Source organism: Aptenodytes forsteri, unplaced genomic scaffold (genome assembly GCF_000699145.1).
Source record: "Aptenodytes forsteri isolate BGI_AS27 unplaced genomic scaffold, ASM69914v1 Scaffold278, whole genome shotgun sequence".
Classification (NCBI taxonomy): domain Eukaryota; kingdom Metazoa; phylum Chordata; class Aves; order Sphenisciformes; family Spheniscidae; genus Aptenodytes; species Aptenodytes forsteri.
Window position 1 is genome coordinate 1,888,747 of NW_008795907.1, and position 20,311 is coordinate 1,909,057.

The window sequence follows — 20,311 nt, forward strand, 5'->3', positions numbered from 1 at the left end:
AAAAGGAAGTATTCTCTGCCACACCAGAGAAGAGACCTCCAAAAATGGCCTCCTGTTGACTTGTCATAGGCAGAATAATCAGAGGGGATATCTCTTAATATTCCTTGACCAAAGCCAAATCTGAGGTTGATTAATGCAAATCTTTAAATTTTAATAGATTGATGTCAGTTTACATCCTCTGAAAGTTTAGTTCTGTGGTTTTTTCCCCTTAGGAAACCCTGCCAGATGTAAAAATGTTAAGCAGAACCAATGCAACAAGACAAATGGCAAGGCTGTAATATCAGTGCTTTCTCTTTTGTTCATGAACATGCATGACAACCTCGCCACCTTAAGTCCCAGATCTCAATTTGTTATACGTAGATAAAAAGAACATTTAACAGCCATTCATATAGCTCCCATATACGAGAAGGCAGGATTTTAATCACACATATTCTAAGTACAGGTTGACAGTAAAAAAAGACAAGGTATTTTAATGTAGGTATTGGGTTGCAGGAATAGGGCTGCGCAGCTTCAGGACTGGAGAAGGCTTGAGTTTGGCCTACGTGAATCATGGGACAGAAAGTTTGTTGACAAAGTTTAAAGTGAAATTCAAAGCCAAGAAATTGTTTCCGTGTTTACATGGAAACATATTCAATGTTTGATATGGAGGGCCATCTAGTGGAAAGTCTCTTTGTTTGCAACATCAGCCCAAATATAGGTAGTATTTTACAACACTCTGAACAAAGGCATCTTTACCTGTTAACATGTCAGAAATGCATTTTACGAGCTTTTCTTTTCAGATGGAAGGCTTCCCTGCTGAGACACTACAGCATCCACAGGAGAGCCTTTGGAACAAGAAATCAAGCCTGTCTTGCTGCAGGATCCTTTGCAACAAAGTGTGCATTTCCTATAATTAATTTCCTTTGACTAATAACTTTAGCTTTCTGCAAAAAAAAAAAAAAAAAAAAAAAGAAACAACAACAACAAAAAAACCCACCCCAAAAACACAGTTTCAGTTTTTGTTCTCATTAATACAAGTTCAAAAAAGGCTCAGCGACACTATCAGGCAGCATACTGTAATGGTGCATAAAGGCATTACTATATACGTAACACTATATCTCTCACTAGCTCAAGTTAGGATAAACTTGGCTAATAGGTGTAGAAGTTATTCAAAGGCAGGGACAAGTAGGCAGGCACAAACAACAAGATTTCATAAATCTTGCTGATCTGGAAATTAAGCTGAAAAGAAGTTACAAAATTGTTATAAATTTTCCTGTTAAAAATGCTTTAAGAGTGTGCAACCAATTATTTCATTCCATGAAAGCTGACTTTGGATATTTATTTCTTCTTTATTATGAAGCAAATTAAAATACAGTTATATTAAATATATTAAATAAGAATATGCAGTGTCTGAGAGTGTAGTTTGGACTGCTCTCTAACCAACCAGCATCTCTCTTATAAGCACAATACTTAATATATTAATACAAATTATGCCTAATTCAGCAAAAGGAAAAAGCCTAAAGAATTAACGGGAACAATAAAACCTCACATTTTCTCTGTCTAGAAATATTTCAAATGCTTATTAAACAAGAGCTGTTTTTCCTGGCTTCTTTTGACTCCACTTTCCTTCTCCTCTTCTATTGCATGAGTGCACTGTATATGCACTGCCCACAAACCAGGGAGAAGACAAGAGAGACCCTAGAGCTGCTCTGTGACCTTTTGCAGCCCTCTTGCTGCAGCACCAACTGCAGGCAGCTCCAGCACACCACGGAGGCCTCAGCTCTAGATGCAGCAGCTGTGCTCCCCTTCCCCTGCCTCCTGTCCTTGGCCATGTCACCACACAGCTGGGCTGTCACCAGCACGTTACCCACAGCTCTGAATGGGGGTGCTGGAGCACAGAGAATAATCTGTTGCTGGGGTGCTAAAAAGCAGTGTCATTACGCCTGTTTGCTTCAGCAGTGGATCTAGTCTCCCTCTCCTCGCAGAAAGTGCTGATGATTGCCACAGTCTGACAGGCATATCATCTCCACGGAAGGCTTTTGTCCTCCTGTGAACAGCCAGAGATGAGAACTCTGAAATAGAACACACATTGCTGATCCGCTCATCCCACACACTTGAACACTGAAGGGATATGACAGGCTAGCACCTTAATAATCAGAAATACATCAGACATTTCAGGTGGAAACAGCAGCACACATCAGCTAGATCAGGCAAAAAATTCACAACTTCAAATACCTTTTTAGGTGTTGAAGAAAGATCTTTATGGGACAGGGAAAATTACATTGTCACCAGAGAATCTAGGAGCCTTGATCAGGGTGCCTTGGGAGCACTGTGCCAGGCACCGGGCACACACACTCACCTGGGAGCTGCTGCTGGGAAAGCAGGTGATTTCTGCCCACCTGGCTGCCCACTCCTCCCCTCACCGCCGTGGGCAGCAGCACTTGTGGGAAGAGGACCACAGCAGTTAAGAGCTAGCCTCCTCCCTGACTCATGTTTCTCTGCATACTACCTGGGCCCTTCCACTACCTAGCTATTGCAGCACCTTGTTATTTTGGGTAATTTCTAATTACTGGGGCAATGCTTCCCAATCTGGAGCAGACTAACCTGGGTTTGATCCATGCTGGCATTAGGGAAAACATCTGTAACAGGAAACACGCAAAGGCAGAGAAATCTGCCTCCTCCAGCTCCAACCAGCAGTACTGGCGCTCCTGTGACTAGTTTGCAGGATGTCCACCACAGACCCCCTGCCCTACACAGTGTGAGGAGATGCAGCAACATTGCTTGTACAGAAAACTTCAGGCTAAAGCAACAAATGAAGAAATCAAGGTCCCCATTCTCTGTCATTCTCATACCATTTCTGTGACAACACACGTACCTACGTGTGAATCCAGACTTCATTCTTGACCTGGCAACTCATTTAATGAGCTGAGGAAGAAGTTAACTCATTTTGTGGCTGGCTTCTGTCCATTTTGGGATACCACTCTCAGTTAGCTCTGAATGGATCAGGCTTTTTGAAACACTGTCAAGCTTCAAATGACTGACTATGTAGCTATGACCATGCAGTCAGCAGCGCTCCCCACGTCATACTCTTTCATACACCTTCCACTCAAGCACTGCAAACTCATCAGTCTCCTGCTGCTTTTTTTCGTAGTAAAAATCCAACGTATAAAGGGCTTCGAAGTACCTTAAGGTGTTTGATTTTCAAAAAGAGTTGGACTCCCTGTGAGGTGTTTCAAACCAGGTGCCTAGACACGGAGGTATTTAAAAAAACACTAGTCCTTTTCAGAAGTGCAGGTTGTAGTAGCCGGTCTGCAGGGCGAGAAATTGCCATCTCTGTATTAAAGCTCAAGAATAATTTCTGAATTGCTTTTCCTGAATGAGGGTGTCCTATTTCACAGGCTTACCACCCCCCTCAACACACAGCAACAAAGAACAGAGCATCCACCCTATCGTAACACACTCGCATGGCCCCAGCTGAGCTCGGCTCCCAGCTTTCTGTCCTCGAACACAGTGTTCCTCTGTCTCCCAGCCACCACACCACCCTAGCTTGCACTGGCACTTGGCTACTGGTTGGAAAATGGCTACTGCACATTTGTAAGAGAAATATGTAACAGTTTAATATGCTTGAGTACTGTCTAGGCATATCAGCTGGCTTAGAAATGTTAATAACCTCTCCGTGAAAAATTCAAACTGCCAGGAGAGATTGTTTTGTTGCAGAGCTATGGTGACAGCCAAAGCCATGAAAGGATAAAGCCCAAAGAATAGTGCTCAACAAATCACCCATCTCTAAATAGCCTGCCAGCTAGAAGACCCATAAAATACCGTATTTTAAAACCTGCTGGTAATTAGTGTAGCTGCAAACCAAATGATGACCTTGGCGTTGTCAATACTCATGATACATTAATGGAGCACTTCGTCAGAAGCTGGGTTCTTTCAGTTTTACTGCTTTATTTACTGTAACTGCAAAAATATATTAATGGTCGTATTTCACTACCATAAGAGCCTTGCTTGTAATACCATACTCCTACCACAAACATCATTTAGTGACTTCAGGGACCACAGTTAGAGGTTTCACCTTCCAGCTGTGATGGCAGTAAAGGCAGCAGCAGGCAGTAAGCTTCTGGAGTTAGCCACTACCACCTAGCACACAGGAGGTAGGAAAACAAGAGAAACAAACACTGCCAAACATTATCTCTAGGACTGCTAGCAAGCTGCATTTAAAAGCCAGTATTTTATTCTCTTCTAAGATGTACAACTTGCCACTTCAAAACAAAATTTGGCTGCGACATTACCACCAACAATATAAATCCAACACACAGGTTTGTTTCCAAAATGTATGTTCGATTGAGTAGATCAACCATAAGCATTTCTAACTGAATTGCTACCAACTGCACTGCTGGTGATTTCAAAGGCTTAATTTTTCATCCATCTTCCGAATGTTCTTTTCTTTGCCTGTTTTTAAATACTGACTGGCAGATAAGTGGGATTTTACATACAGCAAGGTGCTACTTGTCACAGTCAACAAACTGGCTGTAGTACTCTTTATCATCGAGGTCCCATCAACTATACACTCAGCCAAGAGGTTTCTTCCCTCAGAACAGGATTTGTGATTTGGTTCGTGGCCCCCATACCACCCATGAGGACTCCTTTGCAAGATCCTGTGACACGTATATTATCTGCCACGTGACCAAGCTAGCATCTCTGTGCAACACACAATTTATTTTTTCACTGAGATACAAAATAAAAGCATACAAACAGTGAAAGATAGAAGTGGGAGCAGCAACCTGTCCTGCTCACAGCTCAGTATCCCCGTCTGTGCATGTAGATCTCAACCTGCTGGGCTTTTACACTCACCCTCACTAACTTTAATTACTCACTTCTCTCTTCTCTAGGTCTTTTTGGGTTTAGCCCTCCTTTGATCCCAGCTTTAGCATTTGAAAGACTATCCCATTAGAGCGACTGAAATAGTTTCTCCCTCACTGATGGTCTCTCTCTGTTATTTGAGGCTGTGTATCTACGGCTACTTCCACCTGTATCTCTTTTTTGATTTCCTGACTGAGCCTTTAACAAAGCCTTCAGAGGACTTAATTGTATGTACTCAGGCAGAGAACAATATAAAATTAAGCAGGGAAACCAAGTCATACAAAAATTTCCTATAACCTTCCCTGAAGTCATCACACTAGCATCTTCCTCAGCAGAAGCTGAGAAAATTTTGCTTATAGGTTGTACTGGGATATCTGTGGAACAACACATTTTGCCATCCCCCATGCTTTATGCTGAATGATTATTTTGCCTTTGAGACAGGGAGCTTCTGTTAATGACAGTAGCAGTTCAATAAACTGGAGGTATTCTTGCCTCATCTGGACAGATGTCTATGACACACAGGCATATCTGGAATGGAAAAACTTCTGAATACGTGCCTTGGAAATTTGTATTTAAACATTTCTGTAGTCAGGTCCCTGAGGTGTCATGTCCCTCCCAGGTGTTGTCTCTGTTCTCTAGAGCCCTGGAGATCTTCATGATTTCGTGAAACAATTCTTCTGGAGTAGTTCTTCATAGCATTTAATGCAGCTAATTTTTCCCACATTGATTTTACAGGTAAGCATTTATTACCTGAGAGCTTTTTGTTTAAAGCAGAAAGTTTAAGGGCAGCCACTATTCTATCATGAGCAGCTGAAGAAATGAAGAAATTTTCTTTTTTCTCAAAATCCCTTTTCATTCTTCTTTGAGGCAACAAGCAGTTCACAATCAGTCATCCATAGTACCCAGAATAGCAATACTGAGAATGTGATCAGTCCCATCCTGGAGGCACTCAGCACTCCTTCCTGCCCTCAAGGGTATCATTATTGGTACTCCGAGGGCTGGCTGGCAGGCAGGACAACCAAGCTTTTTAATACCAGTACTGAAAGGGGCTCTTGCAACCCTACCTGCTCCACCTCATCCCCTTGGCAGCAAATATGGCAACAACAGTGCCTCACAGGGAAGACAGGCAGGAGATGTTGAGGTGGAATACACTTACAGAAATCTGTGGATAAAAATCCTTCTATTTCCTTTGCTAAGTACTGATGTTATTAACAGCAATTCACAACCCTAAATTTTGCAGCAGACACTAGCTCACCAAGTCACTGAGAAGAGAGTAGCAATTAACTTAATGTAAGACCTGGGAAGCAGTCAGATAAGTAGCAAAGATTGTTCCCTTCAACCTAGGGCAGTCTTCTGCTAGCAATCTGGAGAGAAAGAGCTCCATATCCCATTACCAATTCTCTATGACATGCAAAACCAAGAAATACTGATAAGAATCCATGAATAATTAAGTTTAAGCTGATGTTAGCAGAAAGCTCAACTGGATTGGAGATGTTAAACTCTTCATTAGTTCACTGGCAGGAAATAGCCTGTGTCAAATTCATTCTGTAAGTAATTCCTTGGAAACAAATAGAGCTATCTCAGCAAACGGTTTCATTCTGAGTCTCAGGGTTAAAGAATCTGCTACATTCTTCCATGACAGAAAATTAAAAAATAGTATAGTTTGCTTTTTGTGAGTTGCTCATGCTAATAGTTGTCTTCAATCACTTGATGCAAACATTTGCTACCCACACTGGAGAGATGCAGGCTTCTAAGTTCTGGCAGGCTGGTCCTGCTTCATCTAAAAACTCCCTCCCTGTGTTTCCATGCCACCCCTTATGTGGATTTTCCTCCTCCTTTCCCCAGTCCTCCTCATTGGATACCAAGGATCCCTGCTGCCGTACTCTTGCCATGCCAGGGACTGTACGTTCCTTAGCCCTTCTTCTCTCAAGGGCCCTCTTCTTACTCCCCATGCCAAGGGCTGTGTGCTTCTGCTAAACAGATGGCAGCTGTTCCATTTGCCCCTCATTTACAGTTTTCTGATTTCCCTTCCCTTTTATGCCCACTGATGCCCCAAACAATTCTGGACAGACTGAATTAATCAGAGTTAATCAGAGAGGATGATTAGATTCTCCAAGAACCAACCTTTTGAACCAAGCTGATCAACAGCCACAGTGAAATAGCCTGAAATGAAGTGATAGCAGAAAAGGATCGTTCAGGGAACTACAAGTTGAGAACTATTTAGGAAGAAAAAAAAAGCTCTATTGCAATGCATAAAGGCTACCATGGTTCAACTGCTATTCAACATACTGTGCATTTACAAGTGCATGCAATGAGATTGTGATTTAGGCCAGTGCAGGCTATGGCTACGGCCACGGATAGCTACAGATAGCTATGGCTATGGATGGCCAATGGATTTGGGCCACTTCCCTTGATGAAGGGAAATAAAAGGCCCTAAAGGTGGAAATGTTTGTCCATATGAACATCCTAAAGTAAACATCCTAAAACCTGGAGTTCTCTCATCACAGGAGCTGCTTTACCTGAGTCACCATGAACAGATTTGTGTATCTCATCCAGGTCTAGAGTGATCTCCTCTAACTCCACCAGCAAAGGGACAACAGGTGCCATTTGTTAGGAACAGGGACATCTATAGGAAAGCTTTCCCAGTTCTCAAAGAGCGGCAACAGACTGTCCTAGAGACAGCAGGTATGGGAACTACCTGAAACACTACTGGAGCTAAGAGCTTCTCCCTGGCCAGATTCTCTTCTCTAAATCTTTGCGGATGGCTTGTCTTACTGAGCTTGAGCTGAGTATGAAGTAGGCTTCAAATGCAATTTTAAGTGCTCTCTGTTGTCTATTTCCTTCTCCATGTGGCATATTTGGGTACATCTTTTCTGATGTATCTTTACCTTTAATGCCTACACTTCAGAGTTCAGAAACTCAGCTCAGAAATTGGGTGCATGAATAATTTTCAAATAAAAAAAAAAATCTAAACCCCTAGTTTTGCTAGGTTTGCTCAGACAATACCAACACCATCCACCAGCCTTGAATCAGCACCAGAAGTGACCTCTGATTGACTCTCATGTCTATCAGCATTTCTAACAAGCCTTGGTGTTACAAAGAAGGACTTCAAAGTTTTAAAGGTTCCCTCTTTCCAAAACAGAGTGCTCAAAAGCGACATCACTGCAGAGCGAGGATGTACTACCTGAAAACTTGGTGGCTTCATATACCCATCGTGAAGAAAGGCTTCCTCCTATATTAATACAAATATTTCATGCAGAATAAACAACATCAAATCTATTTCTAATTAATGTATTTTCTCTGATGATTGGTCTTAATCTGCTTGCCAGAGCTACTAGGATTCACCCACAGCTTGTTCTTTCCTCCTGCCAGTCTTTTGGTGAAGTCACACAAGGGCTTTCTACTCGTGGCAGGTTGGACTGAACCCGGGGTGTTTTCCAAGATATAACTTTCCAGTCTCTACCATCAGGGACACCTGCGTGGCTTACTGGCTGGCACTCAGAGCAGAAGCGCTCTGTTCTGCCTTCGTTAAGGTTAACCGGCTGATTTTTCAGCTTTAGAAGCTTAGACAGCATAAAAGTTTAAGCTCCTTCCCTCCCCCATCTCCAAAGTTCAGCTAAAGCACACTGTGAAAAGGGAGATGAGAACAGGTAGCATGTTAAAGCTTTTGTTCCCCTTCTGCTGTCATGTGGGGACAGAAGAGATCAGCTCTCTGATGCACCTGCTCCAGTTGTGAGGGAACGCTCATCTTCAGTTCATACAGAGCTGGAGAATTTTCTAAATACCTGCACAGACTGGACCTGTCTGAACTTGCTCTGTCTCACTCAATCATCTGAGAGCTGCCTGTTCACAACCTTAAAGCAACCATGATATTAGCCCCTACATCAGAAGGGTAAACTGCCCACAGATATGCCAGTCTGTACACAAACTACTGCATTTTCCTAGAGCACAGCTCTAAACTGCAGCTCACAGGAGAGCTACTTAAGTGGATTAAGCCACTGCTTCATGGCATACACTTTTGCTTTTAAGAGGCTCCTATCATGCCCCCAACAGAGGTGTTTCAACAAGCAGGAAGGAGAAGGCAGAGGGTTTGAGAGACTGATGTAAGGACTCAGAGGAGAGTTAATGGGGAGGGACAATCAAAATACAATCAGGTTGGAAGCCCTTCACAGGGAGAGGGCTGGGGCAAGGATGCCAGCTTTATGCTTTTGTGAAATAAAAGCTCTGGTGTTTGTGATGGTAATAAACTCATCTATATAACAAAGAATGATGTAACATCAGATGTTGACTTCACTGCATACTGAAGCAGAAGTTAGACTGACTGTAAGGAGAATTCAATAAATCATGTTTGATGAAGGCAATATGAGGCTGACACCAGGCACTCTAGCTTTGGGCAGTAGAAATATTCACTCTCTCCCTTTAAGCCACTTTGATCCCACATGAAATCCCCTCTAACTTCAGCATTAGCAAAAGCCTTACAAAGGGCGGCACAGTCCAATAATCTGCATACATTGCACAGTGAAGCATCTCACTAACCTAAGAATATGTTAGGACTGCTTTTCCTGAATCCTAGTCAGAAACAAAAAAACATGTGAGAAATGAAATTAATTTGGATGTGTTCCTACCTATTTAATAAGCAGTCTTATGGAGAGGAACCAAAATGCTGGCTCAGGACTCCCGAGCTTACCTTCTGGGCTTTTATTCCTTAGCAATGGAGGCATTTCCATGGCATCAGGCAGATGGCTGAAATAAGCATCTTTCCTAAATCAAGCTACATGTGGAAGCCTAGAATCTATGTAAGGTACGAAAAAGCTACAAGCAGGAGGAATGAGGGGGTGGGGATGAAGGAAGAAGGAGGAGGAAAAGACAGGGGGTGGAGAGTAACACTGGAGAGCAGCAGTGGTCCAGCCCCTCAGAATCTGAAAAGCATCACAGGAGCCTCTGGATAAAGACCAGCCTCAGTGGCAAGGCTAGGAGACAGAGGATTTCTGCTCAGTGATAAAACATGGTGAGTAGGATTTTTGTGATCTGCCTTATTGTTTGCTCTGGTGCAATGGCATTTCCTTTACTCTGATACTCACAGCGACTCCGAGAGACTATTATTTTGGGATGACTGCTCGTTTTTGAAGCATTGTTTTTTTACTTATTTTTCCATACATCTGACAAGTGTGTGCCTGTATTCATATAAATGCACATCCTATCTCCTTTTAAATCCATAAATTACTGAAAACAGCCAAAGCTGACAGCATTAACACTTTGCTGTCTGGTACCAACAGGCTGCTGGTCAGGGCAAGTAAAAAATGCCCTGTTTCCTTCTCAGGTACACAGCGGAAATTTCTGCTCAGCTGCCTTCTCCTAGCAATAGAGTAGTGATTCGATAGCTTCCTGTGCAGGAGTTTATGCTGCCCTTTTACATGGTGTAGTTGGAACATTTCAAGCAGTTACATTTCTTTCAGTCTCAGGTACAGAAGAAAACTGAGCGAGAGGTGCAGAGGTTTTGTCAGAGAAGAAGCTTCCTTTTGTCATGGTCTCAGCCTCCTTCTGCCCTGCTGCATGCCCCACGCGGGGCTGGGGGAAGCAGTGGGTGCCCCACGCTGGGCTGGGGGAAGCAGCGGGTGCTGCTGTTCCCCCAGGGATCCCTCCTGTTGCCACACAGCAGGACAGTATGCTGGGACTAGAAACGTGGTTAATTCTACTATGAAAAATCCTGAGCTCCATGGAACAGTTGGCAGGGCTTAAAGGAAGGTTCAGGCTTCCCTATAGCACATTGCTGATAAGATTAAGCATTTAACTACACATCCTTCTAGTATTCTGCTGGGGAGTATGGGATTTTACTTCGTGTGCTCAGTGGAATTAAGGTTGAAGAAAAACACACCAATGTGCTTTTTGCTGGTTCTTCATGAGAAAGCCATTGCCTGACCTAAATGTATATGCAAATAACTAGGCATCCTGGGATACCCAAGAGAGACAAATGATTAAGGGAAATGATAAGATACAGCCACTAATGATGATGAGAGGAGTACTCCTAACAAGCAGCATGATCTCAGCGCAGGTTTGTGTGTCACACAGGCATCTTTAAAAATAAACATTCTTCTGTTTCCTAAATCATGACTGTCCCTGATTACATCCTTCATCCTTTCCACCCTGTTCTTTTCTGTTTTCTAATGGAGATGAGATACTAGCAAAATAATCAGTTTGAGCGAGAAGATGAGCCCTGCTTTAAAATCCTCTTTGGTTTTCACCATAAGAACTGTTATGTTTATTTACTTACTAGAAACAGTGTTACAATAACTGCAAACAAGGCATCACTACCCTCTAGCAAGGAAACATTTTATTGCTTTGTAATAAAAAATAAAATTAACAGAATGGAATATATGCTCATGATTATTAGTAAGTATTTCCATTATTAACTTTTATCTTCTGAGATAGAGAGTTAAGGTTTTTGACTGTAAATAGTCTTACTCCAAAAATACCCCCACGTATGCTTTACTGGGAGCCCCAGCTGTTCTTTATGCATTGCTAATTGATTAGATCCTAAGCATTAAAAATTAGTATTGTCCACTGTCTTTCAAAGTAGCTGTGGCTCTCACCACCTCATGCTTGCTTGTTTTTGCATTTTAGGACTTCCAACTGGTGCCCAGCAAAAATCCTCCCGAGGTTAACTAGGCATAGGAAGGGAAAGCCTCCTGGAGTGCTCCATTCTTTTTCCCTTTCCCATTATATGATTTCTCAAGAAATATTTTAAAAAACATTTCATCTAAACTGCATCCATTTTAAGCATAATACATGTCCAAATGCCCAAACCAGATATATGTTTTCAGGAAATTTAATTATGCTACTATTTTTGCTTGGAAAGCAGTAGTAACATTTTCAAAGGTAACTCTGATATTCAGGATCTTAAGTCTGATTGATATGAAGCCGCTTGTGGAAAAGAGATTTTGGACTCACTCCAAACTTGTATCCTAAAACATAAAAGCCGCCCAAATAGAGTTTTTTCCTTCTTTTTAAATTAAAAAACCTAAAAGAGTATGTAATGTTTATCAACTCTTTCATTTAATAGAAGGAAAATGCTTGGAGGGAGGCAAAATTAAGACTCCAAGTGGCATGCAGAATTCTGCTTAGCAAGAGACAGCAACGTACCATCTCCACAACCTGCCAATTTTAAGAATGAACTAAATGTAAAGAAGCAGAAAGAACACTCCTATCTCCCCTGCAAAACAATGACTGTAATTTGAATTTTGCTTATTTCTGCTCCACAACCTGCCAATTTTAAGAATGAACTAAATGTAAAGAAGCAGAAAGAACACTCCTATCTCCCCTGCAAAACAATGACTGTATTCTGAATTTTGCTTATTTCTGTCTCCAAGAGAGACAATTATATATATTACACATCAAACAAGCAAGTAAGAGTGTCCAAGACAGACAGCTGATAAAATTTTGGAATAAATGAACCTTAATTATATTTTTTCCTACTTAAGCGAAAGTAATTTTGAGCCAAACTTGCCAAAGCCAGAGAGTTAATCTAAATTTCCTCTTCGTAATACTATTATTTCTATCCATGCAACCTCACTGAAGCAGATACTTCTACTTTCCCAGTAGGATGATCTTCCTAGAGTTACATCCAAGAGGACTGCTATTTTAGCTACTGACACATTAAAGCACAATATATTTTACCTTTTCTTAGAAGATAACCTAAACAAACCTTTCCACTGTGAGATAAGCTAGTAAGATGTAAGATAATAACTTTGACACCAGCCCAAAAACCAAAGCAAGTCTTCCTCCATTCCTCCAGAGAGGGAAAATTGTAGACAGCTCAGCCTGGCAGAAAGCTTTGGGGGCCATGGGCAGAGGCAAGTGTGACCTCTCTCTTCTCTGACCCACATGTCAGAGGCAAAATTTGGACAGTTTGAATCCTGCCTCCACCCATCTTCCTCCTGCTTCCTAATGAATAGCCGGTCCAGCTCCGCTGCACCCCTCTTTGGCCTCCTTGTCTATTGACCTGGACTTAGGTAGAATTTAGGCCACCCGAATATGGCTCCTATTAACCAGAACAGTTACCTAACTCAGTCTTGTTCAGGTCCTCATAACCCAGGACTATAAGCAATTGCTTTGACTGTCCTAAAACCACGTCTCCTCAGCCCACAGGAACGTGTTCACCTTCCCATTCTAAAACTTTAATTTACTTTTAGATGAATCACAGACACAGTAGAACCTTCTGTGTTTATGAAAAGGCTGTCAGACACCCTGCACAGATGGTATATCTTTGAGCATGAAGTATCGCTGCATTTTATGAGCAATATTATACAAATTTAAACCAAAACCTTATTTCCATTATAGTATAAGCCCAAAATCCGGATCTAATTGCCTGCTCAGACACTTGTGAAATTCTGAAAGTGAGCAGCTGGTATGATCAAGACAGATAAAAGTACTGTTTACTGTAGCTGGGAAGTCTCAATGCTGCTGCACCTAAGATCATTGTAAATGACAATTAAACTGTAGCCCAGTACAAGATTCAGGATGTCCTCCATTTAAACATGTGTTCCATAAGTAATTTCACAGATATTAAAAAAAGAGGTCAAGTAACATTAATGAAGAAAACATCCTGAGCCTGCTGAAAACAAAACAACCTAGCCTTTGTAGACTGACTGCTAATTTCCACAGGTTTCTGTTCTTTACAGTGATTTTTAATTGCAAATAAATTTCCTTTGCAAAGGTGGAAGTCTGTCCCTCATACACCATTTATCCCTGTGGAAGAAGAGATATACTGCAAGTTAAGTCCAAGAGGAGAATAATTAAAAAGAAGCAGAGACAGGCAATAGTGTAGCTGAGTGCATGGGTCAAGAAATCCCAAGTAAGATGTACCATTTTTTAAATGCCTAGAATAATTTTTCACAGAATTTTGATTAGCTTTACATAACCACTGAAGGGTAACTTTCCCTTACAGCACTTTAATCTGTTTCTAACGTCACTGGTACAGGTTCTGGGGTTTTGTCCCTGCAGAGAGGGAAAAAAGGTATCATGGTATAGTCCATTACAACCAAAAGTGCTAAAAGTATTAATAGATATAGAAAGAGAGTGGCATTGCATAAATATTTCTGTTCTATATTTGGAAAGAAGCTCATTGATAATTAATATCATATGAGGATGAAGAGGAACTCATAGTATGGGAAGTTACAAAACAGCATCTGAGACGAATATTTTAAAAAATCTGCAGACTCTGGTAGTCTGCCCTTAAGAGCTCTCAAAGAGTTGGCTGAGGAGATCTTCCTTTTCTTGGTGTTCATTTTTAATAGCATTTTTAATGGGGAAGATTCCCGAAGCTGTGCCAGTGTTCAAACAGGATAAGCAGGATGACACAATGAACTAGATACTAATTAGTCTGGCATGAATCCTGGGGGAAAATGAGAAAAAGAATATATGGGATTAAATAGAGACATTAAACAATTAGAATACAAAGTTGGTGATTATATATATAGTAGATTAAAAAAAAAAAAAACCACCTAACTTATTTTTTCCTCATCAGAGGAAACTGAAAAGGTAGCATAGGCTACCATCAGTGTATCTTACATTATTATACTACATATATTCTCAGTACAGGTGTTATTCAGGCCATTTGGGCTTTCATGTTAAGACTGTTCATCTAATCTATACAAAAAGGCAGAAGAAGCCTTGAAGTTTCTAGCCCCAGTTATCAAACTGGTAGTCCATTGTTTTTCTTATAAAGGAGATACAATTCAGATCAAAGATTTCTTTATTCAAAAGATTATCTAATGATGTCCTGAATTCTTAGCTTTAATAAGTTTCATACTTGATAATAAAACAAATCCACCTCTAAAAGCCTTTTTAATGCATCTACAGAAAAACTTCCCAAGTATGCAATTACAGAAATGACCCTTGCTTAATACTCAGAGTGGGCAGAAACAGCTGTAGGACTTCAAAGAGTCCTACATAACATCGTTATAATGCTAGCATTTGTCATGTCACAGACTTCTAAGGAGCTTCTCAGCAGCAGGACTTCCCACAGGGACACAGTACAATTACAAAGGACTGAGGTGTCAGACACTTTATTTTGGGGATATTAATAATTGGTCTTGCGTCAGTTGTTTCTGATCATTTTCACAACTCTGCTGGAGTTCTGCACACTGAATTTCTTCTCAATCACACCTTGCTTTTCAGAAAAGGAGTGTAATCATGTCCCAGTGACCTATTTCTAAATATGCAAAACAAGTTTCCTGTAGCATCAGTGCACTCCAGATACCTGACAATGTAGTAAAATGTTTACTGGCTTTCATTAGGAATGCTCTGCATACTCATGTGCAGCCCCAAATGCGCAGCCCCAAATGCAAATAAATGTGCCAACATCTCAATCATACTGATAGACGCCCATCTATCACCATCCACCATGTTTTCCATAGCATCCATACTCTTGGTGTCGAATATTCACACTTTATCCTTACGTTTTCTACCATTTGTCACTGACCTACATTTAGTTGTAAATATTGCTAATGGCATGCCAGTTTGCAGCTTCTATAAGAAACAGGCTGTAACTGATCTGCCTGCTGGAGAAGCGCTGCAGGTGACAGAACTCCCAGATACACAGACCTGTATCTTGTGAGGTGTTGGTCAGACTGTTGCTGTTCCCAGCATGCCCTGGCAACTGGAAAGCCTCTGGAGGCTACAGACAGCTGTTACAGTTCAAGGTAGACTAAAGACTGCTTTAAGTTGTACTTTAAGAGTGTACAAAGGCTAGGCTTGGTGCTGAATTTAAAATCTCCCTGGCTGTCTTTGTACTGGGTGCAGGTCTGGATCCAGGGATCTGATCTGAGATTGTTCTCACGGGAGTGTTGGTAATTTTTTATTTCACCAGAGCTGTTACATACGGTTTGTCAAGGACTGCTAGAGATAGCACTGTGTTGTTTGTGTGTGTTGCAGAGTTCAATGGCTCCAAGTAGTTTCAGTTATGTCTACACAATTCAAAACAAGATAAGTCATTAACTGAGGTCTCATTAAGGAAAGATCCAAGCACATTCTTTCAAGTACAGGACTTGGAGTTTTTGTCCTGCTTCCCATCCAGTAAAAATCTGGTTTCTCTAACAGCTTTTAGGAAGTGCTTGCTTCTTCCCTGCCCTACCTTTATGTAAGTAAGTCCATTGACTTACTCAATATTCAAGTTGATAGAAGGGAGGAAAGGATCAGATGTGTCCATGAAATAACTGCTGGAAAACTGAGTGTCATGGCTAAAATAATTAATGACTAATTAGATGTATGAAAACATAAAACAGATTCAATAGTAAACCATATAGGCAAAGACCAAAATTGGCATTGATACGGGTAATAGAGTATTTTTAGAAATAGCTAATCAATGCACAATGCAGATTTAATGTGGCAATGCCTCAGAGTACTACACTGGTCTTTGTAAATCGGAAACAATGCTTCTGTCATAATTAACAGTGACTTTCAATGTGGCATTTTTTACTTTTTACAACAAAAGTAGTAGTGCAGAGAATTATACATTATACTCAGGAGGAAGCAAAAACAGTAATTCAGTTTCAGCATGCTTCCCAGGGTAGTACCAAGGTTTATGGATTTTCTATTCACAGGTAAGGATTATTTTAATATAAAGTGAGCATCATGTGTCAAACGTTTGATCCATTTTCTTAGGAGATTTCCCACCTTGAGCTCTTCATCCTCCTCAAAGGTACAGATTTATGAACTGCTGCCTCCCTGATACACACACATGTTAAAGTTCCTCAGGCATTGCTTTTCACTGATGCCTCTTCTACTTTCAGAACAGGACCTCTATCTTGTTAAAAGCCATCCTGAAGTCATAGTCCTAAATCCAAACCCCCTCATTTCTAGCAGACAAAATGTTCTCTGAGCCTCAGCTACCAACCCATAATGTATATCGTCTTCTCCTTGCTGGATCTTGCAACCATTGCCAACATATCTTCAGTTTTACTTGATCTGTTTCTCATGCAATACCATGACTCAGTGATGGAAGTTTCTGGTGACAAACAAAATCAATTGTACAATGCTTAATATCCGTCCCTTTGTTCTCCAGTTGTTTTCAAAGTTTACAAGTGCTAGCCATCAACCTCACAATATTTGTATTCTGCTGTTTTCTTTACAGAAACAGATGTGAGGAAGCAGTATGGAGCTCAAGAGGGGAAAGACCTTCATAAAATCCAGCGTGCAACATGAGAAAGTGCCACCAGTGCACACAGTTCCTATCAACAAAGATGATACAGGGAAAGACAAAAAGGCAGCTCTGGAGGGAAACCAAAGTGTAGCTGAAGTCCAGCTGGCATGTTTGGCCACGCACAAGAACTACAGATTTTCAACCAGAACAGCGAGGAATGGGGCTGGTGACAACTGCCTGGAAAAATCACCTGGGTCCTCCTACAAACTCGTAAGGAAGAGTAAAACCCATGACTGTGTTACTGAGGCAGACAAAACAGAGGACTGCAGCCCCAGCAGCATGATTTGTGAGGAAGGTTTTTCTGGAAAGGGTAAGGGCCGACTTGTCAATAGCATCAGCTTTTCAGGGATGTCCAGCTCCAGCAGTAAGAAAGAGTGTGTGGTCAGCCCCAGCCAGTCTGCATGCAGCAGTCAGATGATCGATTACAGGAACTTTGTGCCACAGATGCCTTTTGTACCAGCTGTCGCAAAAACCATTCCCAGGAAGAGGATTTCCCTCAAGAGATCTAAGAAAGGGCTCAGAGATATATTTCATATAAAAAAAAATAAACCAGAGAGCCTCACGTTCCTGGTTGAGAAGGACAAGAATCTGTCCTCTCCAGGCTGCAAGAGTGAGTTGTCTGGGCGTCTTGCAAAGTATCTTTTCAAAACCGGAGAAACATTTGCAGCTGATTGCTTGTCACAAGACTGCTCAGACAGTGAACTGCAGTCTGACTCTTCCTATGACTGCTGCAACACCCTGTGTGAAGATGTTGCCTCGCTGAAGAGCTTTGATTCCCTCACTGGCTGTGGGGAAATTTTTGCTGATGAGAGCTCTGCTCACCTGGAGCTGGAGAACAGCAAAGAAGTTCTGCTGAGACGAAGCAAGTGCAAAGACAGCCCCGTCATGGGCTCTTTCCAAGGGGGGGTGGAGCAGCTGGCCTCTCCTGGCCAGAATGAGACTGTTGAATTTGCAAAGTTTTGGGACAACATCAACAAATCAGTGAGGCTACATCAGAGCGCTCTGTTCGATAAGAAGTTACTGAAGATACCTGGTCCTGAGGTGGAAAAGGCTACAAGCCAGGCTGCTACATCTGTGACAGACCCCCAAGTGTCACCTAATAAAGATGGTGACAATTCCAAAGAGAGCTCCACAGAAACAGAAACGCCAAAAAGTGACAACCAGGAATCCACATCCACAAGTGATGAAGGCTACTATGATTCATTCTCTCCTGGGCAAGATGATGACATGAAGGAAGCTCAGACCCCTGGGGTCCCAGGTAGATTTCCAAGAGACAGTTACAGCGGAGATGCCCTTTATGAGCTCTTCTATGACCCAAATGAAGTCAAAATAAACCCAGTCCTAGATGATGACTTGTGCACATCTGAAAGCATTTCAGAACAAGCCATTGAAATCCCTTTGTCCATTTACAGCTTTCATGTTGGAGCTGAGGAGAACATGGCTTCCCAACCAGCTCTAGACATTATCAGCCAGGGTTTTTTCCACAGCACATGGAAAGGCAAAGAATGTTTGCTAAAGCTTTGTGATACTGAGCTTTCACTGACCATGGGAATAATAAACTGGCTGCGAAAACACTCGGGACTCATTTCCTCCCCTGACTCTCTTCCCAGTCTTCAATCACAGACAGAAAAGTCCAATGATTCATTGATCCCACCCAGCCCCACTCCAGAGCAGAAAGTGAGCACAGAAGCTCAGCAGGAGAAACCAAACAAGGAAGAATCTAATACATTTAACCTATGTGTGTCTTTGGATGAAAGCAAACATGCAACCCAGGCCTCTTCAGTAAACGTTGCTGAAAGAGACCACAGCCTGGAATCTTGCCCTAACACATCTAATTTGGATTTCCAAGGAAATGAAGGGAGTCACCACAAGGATTCATCTACAGTGCCTGGGACTGTAGAAGCCACCAGAGCATCAAGTTATGCACCACAATCACAGGCTAACGGAGACAATCTGCAGACATCTTCAACTGAGAATAAGAAGGTGACAATTTCAGAAGGATGCGAGACATCCGGAGATAAAAACCCACAGCCAGAAAAGCTGAACAGAGAGAGTGGCTCTCAGAGCTCTGAAAACCCTTTGTTAGATGATAATCACGAAGTAGAATCATGTTACTCCTACAAGACTGCTGCGACCTCACTCTTGGATCCCCTTGAGAGGGAGGACAGAAATAAACCAATGTATCACACTCTCTCTATTTCCTGTGACAAACCGCTGCAGCCTCTTGCTCTCAGACGCTTCCAGAGCTACATTAGCCCCACACCAACAGAGGACAGCACTAACATAGTGCAGCTCTTAGAGCGCTGTGTAACACAAGTGGCATCATTAAAAATCAGCTATGAAAACAAGCACCTCGAAGACAGATGCATTGGGAATGAAATTAATAATATCATTCGTAAGATATCTCAGTACAAAAACAAGTTATTGTTACAAAATGAATGCAACTGCATTGCCCAAAATCCAGAATGCTCCAGTATTCCTAGCACAAACCAATACAACTATGAGACAAGTTTCCAATCCAGCAGTCTGTATAATTTGAAGCAAAATGTGGAGCAAATTTGCTCTGAAGATGAGAAAAGTAGAGCAAAAATCCTAGATGAGGTTACTAGAAGCAAGATAAATTTTGAATATGCCCAGCTAAATAATCAAGCGCTCTCCTATTTAAAAGACTTTACATTTGATCTTAGTCCAAGTGACTCTGCCCCTGCTACAACTCTTAGTAGACCAACATTTTTACCTCTCTTTAACTCTGTCTGCTCAGACATACCTGCTACCTTGTCGCAAGCTTCATACAGCACCACCGTCTCTCCAGCTGACTCGCTGCAGTCTAAGGAGGCCGCGCAGTGCAGCCCAGGGCCGTGGAGTTATGCAGAGACCCCCTGCAGGGGCCTGGCTGGAGGAAGCGCTCTGTCCCCTCACCCAGAGGCAGCAACCCTGGACACAGCAGTGACAGGGAGGAACCACCAGTAACACATCTGCATTGAGAAGGTGAGTGCTTATGGGAAGTCTGAAATTAAATGTGAAATAAGTAACATCTGTTCCCTTTTTACAGAGGGACACTTACAGCAGCGGAGTCTGATATATACTCAGGGTTTCTCAGTTTTCTAGTTTCATTGTTCTTAATCTTCACTTCAGTGTGGTAGTTAAGAGTAACAAGAATTTAAATTACACAATTGACCAAACCAGGGGCCACGTATAGCAGGTATCACATTCACTGAGTCTTACAAGTCCCGTGCAAAGGTTGAAGCCCCATCTTCCACCCAGGTGCAG

General features: G+C 41.9%; 1 protein-coding gene across 1 annotated transcript; it reads left to right on the plus strand.

The window, feature by feature from the left end:
- The first annotated feature begins 16,978 nt into the window (after window positions 1-16,978).
- AMER3 (APC membrane recruitment protein 3) lies at window positions 16,979-20,011 on the plus strand. The gene has a single exon (XM_009284280.2). The coding sequence runs from the start codon at window positions 16,994-16,996 to the stop codon at window positions 20,009-20,011; it is 3,018 nt and encodes a 1,005-aa protein (XP_009282555.1). The 5' UTR covers window positions 16,979-16,993.
- Window positions 20,012-20,311: the final 300 nt, after the last annotated feature.

Coding starts and splice junctions, on each gene's coding strand:
- AMER3 (XM_009284280.2), top strand. CDS start 16,994: ATGGAGCTCAAGAGGGGAAAGACCTTCATAAAATCCAGCGTGCAACAT.